Source organism: Elaeis guineensis, chromosome 4, assembly GCF_000442705.2.
Source record: "Elaeis guineensis isolate ETL-2024a chromosome 4, EG11, whole genome shotgun sequence".
NCBI lineage: Eukaryota > Viridiplantae > Streptophyta > Magnoliopsida > Arecales > Arecaceae > Elaeis > Elaeis guineensis.
The window spans coordinates 41,782,472-41,792,194 of record NC_025996.2 but is presented as its reverse complement, the minus strand read 5'-3'; the positions used below and the strand labels follow the sequence as shown (position 1 = coordinate 41,792,194).

Here is a 9,723-nt window from a genome sequence, read left to right as displayed (position 1 = left end):
GAATGGATACTTCGGATCGAAGACCGGAGTATCAGGCCCTGGCAGCCTTGCGAAGCGTGGCGGGGAAGCCGATGCAAAAAAGAGCGTCGGTTGCCCCTTGAATCGTCATGAGAGCTTTATAGCTCTCGAGGTGGTCGACTGGGTCAGTGGAGCCATCATATGGCTCCACATGCGGCATTTTGAACCGACTGGGAATCGGCTCGTCGAGGACCAGTCGGGAGAGAGGTTGGGCGGTCTGGAAGTCGACGTCGTTCGAAGACTTCTGGCCGTCCGACTGCAGTTGGGCGAGTCGGCGGTCGATTTCCTCGAACCGTCGCTCGTAGTCGTCCGCTCGTCGATGTTGGGAGACCCCAGGAGTGGAGTCTCCGGAGGATTCTGAGAGGGAGGTCGACGGTGTACGCGGCCGCTTCTCTTTCCTTGCCCACTCCAACTGGGAAGGAGAGGGCTGCCCGGACCGTCGGTCGTCGTGCCATGATCGTCCCTCCTCTTCTCTGTGGAGCGCTGTTGAGGGCGCTCACGTGGAGGCGACAGGGATCGGCGCGGTCGTCGGCGGCTGCTCCTGGAAGGCATGGGTCGGGCAGCCGGCTGCCGCTGGAGGCTTTTGACTGCATTGGTTAGTACGGTCATTTGCCGTACGATAGCCGCGATCTGGGCCTCCGTGGTCACCGCGGGGCGCGGAGAGCTAAGCTCAGCTGCTGGTGGTGGCGGGGAGCCTCTTTCCGGCGGGAAGAGCGCCTCGCCGACCCGGTGATCCTCGATCGTTGAGCTCTTGTCTTTGTCATGCTGTTCCCCTACCTGGCGCGCCAATCTGTTGCGGCCAATCGCCTCGTCGTCGGACCGCCGGGGAACGGGCACCTGCAAAAGAAGTCCGCACTGACCGGAGGCGGCTCCGGCGGGACCCTCCGACGGTCAAGTCAGGGAGGTGACCGGGCAACAGTAAAATGCAGACAGAGAGCTCTGAGAAAGAGGGGGAGAGAGGAGCAGGCCTGGGTTTCGGGAGAGACCGAGCGGATCGATCACTTGCACTGTTGCCTTCCCCGATATATATATAGTGGAGCACGGTATGGCGCCGTCATTAATGGCGCAGACAAGTGAGAAACTGTCAACTCATCGTTAGACTGTCAGAGCCGCCGTGAAAATGTCATGTCGCCGTGTGGCCGTCTAATCACCAGGGTTGACCTCGCTCTCGGCGGGACAATGCCCCTAGGTAACTGTGCCGCATGTCCGTGTCAGAACTGACAAGGTCTGGCGGCTGTACGGCGATCGGAGGAGTCGGCCGACCCTAGGTCGGTGGCCAGCAGAGTGGCGTCGGACTCCTCCGTCGGTCGGAGAGCTTCATGTGAGTCGGCTACCAGACCTTTGGGTTCAGCCGGTCGGGACGGACACGCCCGACATGCCCTGGTCGGAGATGGGCCGTTGAATGGCCGGCAGTCGGCCGCTGATGGTGCCCGTCAGTCGGCCACCACGACCGATGACCGGTCGGTGTATCGGTCAGTCGGAGTTGTCCGTTGGACCGTTAGTCGGTCGAGCCGTCGATCGGTCGGGCCATCGGCCGGTTGGTCGGGCCGTCGGTCGGTCGGGACATTGTCAGTCGGTCGGTTGATATCCTCCAACACCACCTGCAATTAAGAATCTAGCTTCACTGAAAGTCCTTGATTTATCCTATAATTTGTTTCTTAAAGGCAACATTCCGGCTGTGCTTGAAAGTCTGTGTAAGCTGCAGTATTTAGGATTGTCAGGCATTAATATCAGCAAAAATTTGCATGAATTTGAAGAAGTATTTTCTGGATGCATGAAAAACAGCTTAGAAACTCTGTACATGCGGAAAACCCAGCTTGGCGGTTATTTGCCGGACTGGTTGGGAAACTTCAGAAAGCTCAAAATATACCAGATTGGTTTGGAGATCTAGAGATGTCTAGCACAGAAATTTCAGAAGCTATACCAGATTGGTTTTGGAGATCATTTTCTCCGATATTGTGGTTAGATATCTCCAGCAATGGAATCACTGGCAGTGTACCTGACCTTACAGACTTCATCCACCTTTATTATTTTAATTTGAGTTCTAACCACTTCGAGGGACCTTTGCCAAATTTTAATTCTTCAATATTGTGGGTAGTGGACCTATCAAACAATTCATTTTCAGGAGCGATTCATCTTGACAGTAGCAAAAGTATGCCTAATTTGGAATATCTCTCCCTTTCCACAAATAATTTAAGTGGTGAAATTCCTTTGTCTCTTTGTCATCTTGGATATGGTGCTCTTGATTTTTCAAAAAAAATTTTATTGGGTGAGCTCCCTAATTGCTGGAACCGCTCTTCCCTTATCTTTGTCATGGATTTTTCGAGCAACAATCTATCTGGAAGGTTCCTCCATCAATCTGTTCATTACGTTTTCTCGAATCATTACATTTGAGTAAAAATAATCTTTCAGGAGCACTCCCTTCATCCTTGAAGAGTTGTGCAAGATTAAATACTCTTGATCTTGGACAGAATGGATTCACTGGTAAAATACCTACTTGGATAGGAGAAAATTTGTTGTCTTTGAAGTTCCTTCGCTTACGATCAAACAAGCTTGTTGGAAATATTCCTCCTGATCTATCAAGACTAAAGGCTCTTCAAATCCTGGATCTGGCCGGTAACAATTTATCAGGAACCATTCCTTCTAGCTTTGGGAACTTTACTGCCATGAAAGTGTCGGGGGAGATGAATAGAACCATTTTAAAAAATTATACTCGTTACAATGAAAAAATGCAAGTGACCATAAAAGGAATATACATTGAGTATGCTATATTACTTCCACTTGTGATCGTTATGGACCTTTCAAATAATAACTTATCTGGAATGATACCCGAAGAGTTGACCAATCTTTTTGGACTCGTGAGCTTAAATTTGTCTGGAAATCATCTGACTGGAGAGATCACAGAAAAGATTGGTGCATTGCAACAGTTGGAGTCACTTGACTTATCAAGAAACAATCTTTTCGGTGGAATTCCTTCAAGCATGATTGGTCTAACTTTTTTGAGTTACTTGAACTTGTCATATAACCATCTATCAGGAAGAGTTCCAATAGGTAATCAGCTTCAAACCTTCATTGATCCGTCTATCTATGTTGGTAATCCTGATCTTTGTGGGTTCCCATTAAGTCAAAAGTGCAAAGATGACAAGACAAACCAAGGTCTAAATGCAGTTGGAGGGGATGAACAGAATGATAACACCATGGATAAAGAAGGATCTGAAATGAAGTGGCTGTACATGAGCATGGAGCTAGGATTCGTAGTAGGTTTCTGGATTGTCTTTGGCCCACTATTGTTCCATAGAAAATGGAGAGAAGCATATTTTCAACATATAGATCAAGTATTCAATGTGGTTTACATGGCCCTGGCAACAATTTTCACCAAGTTTAAAGTACACAACATTACAACGTGACAGTTTGTGACCTTGAATTGTATTTGTAATTTTTCTTCTTTTTTTTTTTAGAAGTGATTGTAGAAATATTCAGAATGGATTATCTATACTCAAGCTCTACTTTTACACATGGAAACTGCACCGGTACTACTCTAATAAAATAATTATGTTCAAATTAATTCACTGACTTTATTAGTCTCATGCTTAAATTATTTGAGCTTAGAGGACGAAGCTCATGAGAATGAGCTAAGCAGATAGGCCTGAACTTATGTGAATTTTAAATGCGTTTGAGCTCAGAAGATTGCACTCATAGGTGCAGGAGACTATGCATGGTTTGTTTATTCAGCAAATTAAGGAATTAGAACTTTGGTTATTCTTGATATGCTATAACGTTGGCTCTATCTCAAAGCTTTGCTCGATCTATGAGCCCACAAGCTTGTCATCTTTTACACTACGTGAGTTTTCTTTATTCTTTGTCATTATGGTAGAATAAATCAAACAGTATAAAATTATCCCGTCGAGATGTTTGGGAACCACATTTTGAGGTTAAACAAATATGGTGGTTTTCGGGATCAATATTCTGACTATGAATTTACTGACTAAGAATAAAATTTGGTGTTAATGCAACTTTGAAAAATTGTAGCCGAAAAACGTTCCCGGTAGCATGGGAGAGGCTGATCGAATGTCTCTGCCAGTGGTTGTCTAGCAGTTTCAACACCACAACAAAGTTGGTAGATTTGCCTCCTTTTTCTGTCAAGATAAGAAAATGTGAGAGGCTCAATTAGCACTAACTTTTGATTTGTTGAGAATCCATGTATGAAAAAATGATTCCACAATGGACAGTAAAAATAGTAGAAGGGGTTAATATCTTAGTTGGCTAAAAATTCAACAGCTTTTGGGTCAGCTAGGGTTCTACCAGTTAAGTCCATTCCCTTGGTCAATTTTGTCCCCATCAACCCCCAAGCTCCTTCATGAAAATATGCTAGAAAAAAAAAAAAAAGAAATTTTCCTACCCTTATTAAGGGAGAGTTTGGCAATTCTTAAGCAGCTTATATCTGTACAGAGCCTGCTTCATTATTTTGGGCCAAGATAATGGCCCCACGTAATGATTTTGTCATCTTTCCTGATACATGTGTAGGGAAATAATCTTGTAACGGTGAATCTCCAAATTTCTGGAAAGAAATTTAGCACTTCATGGGGATCGTAGCCAGCTGAGGCACAAAACATCATCCCAACTTTTTAGCACTTCACAACTGCGGGGGTTGTGAAACAATGTTAACAAAAATTGCATGTTATGAAAAAGGAGAAATAAAGGAGAAATAAAAGACATATTGATCGTATGGTAGAGCTTCACAAGGACAATGCTCATTATGGATTTAGTCCTGCCCTAAAATTTCTGTGCTTGTGTCCAGAAAACAGCATTATCCCAGACCTGCACTAGACCAAGCATTGGCTTTCTCCAATTTTTAAAAAAGCTAAAGCACATCAATTATTTGTCTAATTATATTTGTTTGCGTAATGTTGCTTGTTTGACAAATATAGTTGTGTTGAGATTGCCTGTTTTGATATCAAAAAAAAAAGTAGAGGAAAGACGTATACTTGTATTTAGATTGCTCATTTTAATCTGATACTAGTTTATAACCCGGTGCTATGTATAGGATATGATTTTTTGTAAAATAAAAAAAATCAAAGTCATACTTTCAACATTTTTTTCTTCATTTTTCTAAATCTTTTGTAATATTTTAGTTGAGTGGAGTGAAATAACTTTGTTTTGTAATATTGTACATGATAGGAAAATGAACGATGATGAAATTCATCACCTGCTCTATTCAATAAATCACGCACATCACACATGACAATAGTTTTCTTTCATCATAAAAAATGCTTAAAGATTTCAAATAGAAATCACCCCATCCACATTAACAGTATCTACCAGAGAAAAAAAAAGGGAAAAAAGAAACTATTTGCACTTAATATCTCAAGTATCAAGCAATTTTGAATCACTTCCCGTTAAGCCACTTACAAACTTCTCCAGTAAACCAACCTAAATTCTAAGGCTTCTCAAATCCAACAACAAAAATTGCTTCAAAATGCCAAACCAAGCACATCCGATTCTAAGACTTAGCACTAGCTACCTCTGGGCTCTAACCTAGCTACATCCAATTCTAGGGCTTTGGTGCGGGAAAACAGCAAAAACTGAGGTCTCCTGCCATGGAACATGTCTTGAGGCTAGACACCCGAGATTGAGGCAAGGAGAAGCGGAGGTCAAATAGCAATTCCACAAAAATGAAGAAAGGACCTCAAAAAGAACGCCAGAGAGAGAGAGAGAGAGAGAGCGAGCTCGTGTGACCTCCCGATTGAAGTTGGAGGAGGAGAAAAAGATCTGGCGGGCACGAAGGGATCTACTGTCCCCGAGCCTATGATCTCTTCCCTCATCTCCCCGTCTCTCCCTCCCTCTTCCTCCTTCCTACCCTTTGTCTCTCTCGGCATTGGGGAAAGGAAAAGTAAAAAAAATAATAAAAAAAATCCCTCGCACTGCTCCTCTCGGGTGATTGATCACATATAGTGCGAGGGAGAGGGTTGCTATGCCCGGTGCATCTCTTCACGATCCCAACCTTCCACGGCACCCCCCTCCTCCCCATCTTTGCAAATAGGATTTTTATAGTTGATACTTTAGCGATCCAAACTAAAACAAATCTATGTTCGGATCAATAAAAGCTCGATAAAATAAATAAATATATTATATATTATATATATATTTATATAGATTTATATACATATTATACTAAAATTTTTTGTTTATAAATTTTTTAGTATATATAATATACATTGTACATTGTAGCATTATATACATAAGCCTTAATAATCATCGTCGAATCATTGATCTAGCAATTGAAGAAGGCCTTGTCTATCACCATTGGATTAATGATCCGATGGTGGTGATCAATTGATCAATTAACCCTACCCTATATATACTCTCTTACACTCAAATCCTAACTCTCAGACAGCCTCATTTCATTTCATTTCATCCGTCGACCTCTCCATCTCTCTTCACGGTGGGAGGTGCGGAGGACCTCCGACCACTCGATTCGGATCTTCGTGAGCACGATCTGACTGTCCTCCCACACCACATGTATGAACCGGCTCCACCATCCATTCTGCCCCACTAGCCACAACAGCAGTGGTGGGAACTTCGCCTCCACCCTCCACCACCGCAGCCTCCTCCTCCTCCCCCACGGCCGTGCCTCCAGTCTTTGAGCATGCTTTTCTTTTTTCTTGGCTTCACAATGGAGCTAATATTACCCACCAATTTGCATAATGTTTGATTTAAATTTATTGATGGTTTGGTCAGCAACACTATCCAAGGTATACAACTGCCTGCCAAGTGTCTTTGTATGCTCAAGGAAACTATTATTTGCTTCATTGGGAATTAAAGGGGACTCTTATTGGCTGCCTACTAGTTGCTATGTCCTTGAAATGCCATGTGTGAAGGTGCCTAGGCTATCCTTATTGGTTCCTTTCCACTACTGTCAATTGGTCATGGAGAGTTAATTTTCATTTTGTACATATCACTGACAATGCTTTGCAGATATGCTGCCAAGTTGTCTTTGCAAAGACTCGGGACTCGTTTGCTTCGTGGGAATTAAAGGGGACAAGTATGATTCCTAGGAAGTTGAGAAAATCCCTATTATTTGCTTGGAGTATTCATAGGAGAAAGATTGGAAAATGATTTTTCTATAATAATAATTCTCATGTTTGATGGAAAAAAAAAAAACTCACGGGGAAGATGGGTTTTTGGAATTCCTATAGGATGGAAATGAAAAATCTCTTTTTGCCAAAAATACTTTTTCAAAGCTATCCTTTTAGTATAATATTATATTTATATTTATATTATACTAATATCTATATTAACAAAAATTATATCAAAATATTAATATTATATTAATACTTTTTAGTATTATATTAATATAATATTTATATATTAGTATTATATTAATATAATAAATTGTTATAAACTAATGTTATATTACATTAGATTAATATGGAGCAAAAAGATATGGTCTTATATCTACTAAAGGTCTAATAGATATTTTATATAAATTTTATAAAAAAATGGATGCTCAACCAAATATAAGTTAGATCATTTTTTTATGATCAGTCAAATATATTAAAATTATTTTTTAGATATCATATTTTTGAAAATCAATTTTTCAAAAATAATATTTTAATAAAAAAAATTTCTGTGAACCAAACGAGCCCCCAGGGCTTTTTCTATTCCTTCCGTAGGGTTATCAACCAGAAGAGTGTGAGGTTAATACAGGTCATATCCGAATGGGTTGCTGAATCCATAAATCCAATAGAAATTCAATTCAATTTTATTAGGTTACTAAAACAACCCTTATTAGAGAGAGAAAAATCCTCTTCCCCCATGGAATGATCTACATGGTCCCTCTCTCAGGCATTTCATCAAATAGGTGGAGAAACACATCTTAAAATAAGGCTCTTGACTACTGCCGACCTTTGAACATCACTGGAGGCTCGGACCTTCTCGAGTTATGGTTTTGATGGAGCCTTTCTCACCATCGTTCTTCATTACCCTTCCTTCACCAAGCTTAGGGACAACCCCATTTCTAGCCCTCCTCCTCGACATCTCGCACGGCTACACAACTCCATCACCGCTACTACTACCTTCTACTCCGCCGTTCTCCACCTCGGCATCGAGCAAGCAGATCTCAATGAGTTGCTTCTATAGTCAGGCCCATCACCGCATCGTAGAGGATGGAGGGTCTCCTCCCATAGTCGCTCCACCGCCATTGCCTCCCCTCAATGGTTTAATTCGCCTGGGCATTTCATCAAACAAGTGTCAGCTCTCGATCCCACCACTTAACCAAACTTTCGAGAGTAGGCTGGTGCTGCAACGTAATGGAGATGAAATAACTCGTGTCCTTCATAACAAATCCAATTTAGATTTGGATTTATCGCACCTTAATGCCATCAACAACCCACCTTATGATACGCACGAAAATGGCAACTTAGCTATGATTAAAGGAGAAACAATAGTAAAGACAGCTAAAGATCAAGCTGTAGAGACCAAAGTTGGCAAGAAGGCAGATTTGGAGACGTATGTGAGGAAAGATGGAGCTGGCCTAGTCAATTACTAATTTTCTTATTAATAGATAATTATGTGAGGAAAGACGGTTACTCCTTTCCAAATAAGAATTTTCATTTGCTTATTACTAGTTATGTAATGACCAGACCAAAGCAAATGAAGTATTACCTTGCTTCTTCCCTTGATCTTCCGTCTCTCTCCCTTTTCTCTCTCCCTAAACTCTGAATTTTTCTCATCTTCCTCCCTGCTTCTTTTCATTTGCTGCTTCTGGTTTAATTGCTAACAATTGCTATCAGAGCTAAGTTTTCCTTGGCCCATTGCATCTGAAAACATGACAGATGCTACATGATCACAGACGTCAATTTGAGAAATGGAAGAGTCTCTGCGATTCTATGTGCAGGAGACTAATACACAAACACAGCAGGAACTGACTCAACTAAGGAGATCCATGAACGAGATGCAAGAGACCATGAGTGGGCTCTCACTACAGATCATGACTACAATACAGAACCATAGTGATCAAGGAACCACAGCTTCCTCTTCGGCAACTCCAACTCAAGCTTCTGTAATGGAGGACAACAGTAACTATCACTTTCCCACCAGACTTGCTAAATTGAATTTGCCTAAGTTTGAGGGTGATAATGTGAAGGGATGGCTCTATAGATGCGAAAGATACTTTATGCTAGATAAAACTCCAGAGAATGTTAAGGTTACTGTAGCAAGTTTGGCCTTAGATGGTAGAGCTTTAGCTTGGCATCAAGCTTATGAACTCACTTGGCCTCATAATGCCTCGATTACCTGGAACACTTATGCCGCTGCCATACAAGCTAGATTTGGTGAATCTTATGAGGATCCCTTAGCAGAATTAGCTCAACTTCGACAAATAGGTTCATTAGCTGAATTTCAAGAAACCTTTGATGCAATAGTGGTAAGATGCAATCTTAAAGAAGAATAAATGGTTAGTATGTTTCTAGTGGGACCCAAAGAAGATGCAGCGGGTTGGGTCAGACCATTCAAACCTGCTACCCTACAGGATGCTATGGTGCTAGCAAAACTCCAAGAAAAGAATTGTGGATATTTGGCCAAAGGGGTTCAGCCTGCCACTAAGTTGCCACCTTTCCTTCCTACACCACCTACATCACAAAAATTACCGGTGTATAACCCCACAAAAACTTCTCCAGACCCATCTAACCATGCCCCACAAAATTG

General features: G+C 41.8%; 1 protein-coding gene and 1 long non-coding RNA gene across 2 annotated transcripts; one reads left to right on the top strand and one right to left on the bottom strand.

Moving 5' to 3' along the window:
- Positions 1-1,406: 1,406 nt before the first annotated feature.
- LOC140857489 (receptor like protein 21-like) lies at positions 1,407-3,583 on the top strand. Its single transcript, XM_073256431.1, has one exon. It carries the CDS (start codon positions 2,685-2,687, stop codon positions 3,423-3,425), a length of 741 nt encoding a protein of 246 aa, XP_073112532.1. The 5' UTR covers positions 1,407-2,684; the 3' UTR covers positions 3,426-3,583.
- A 4,174-nt stretch (positions 3,584-7,757) lies between these two features.
- LOC140857488 (uncharacterized) lies at positions 7,758-9,306 on the bottom strand. The gene is made up of 2 exons (XR_012140944.1): positions 8,683-9,306; positions 7,758-8,245 (listed from the first exon to the last, which is right to left on the bottom strand). It is a non-coding gene; the product is annotated as an uncharacterized lncRNA (long non-coding RNA).
- Between the last annotated feature and the right edge of the window lie 417 nt (positions 9,307-9,723).

Coding starts and splice junctions, on each gene's coding strand:
- LOC140857489 (XM_073256431.1), top strand. CDS start 2,685: ATGAAAGTGTCGGGGGAGATGAATAGAACCATTTTAAAAAATTATACT.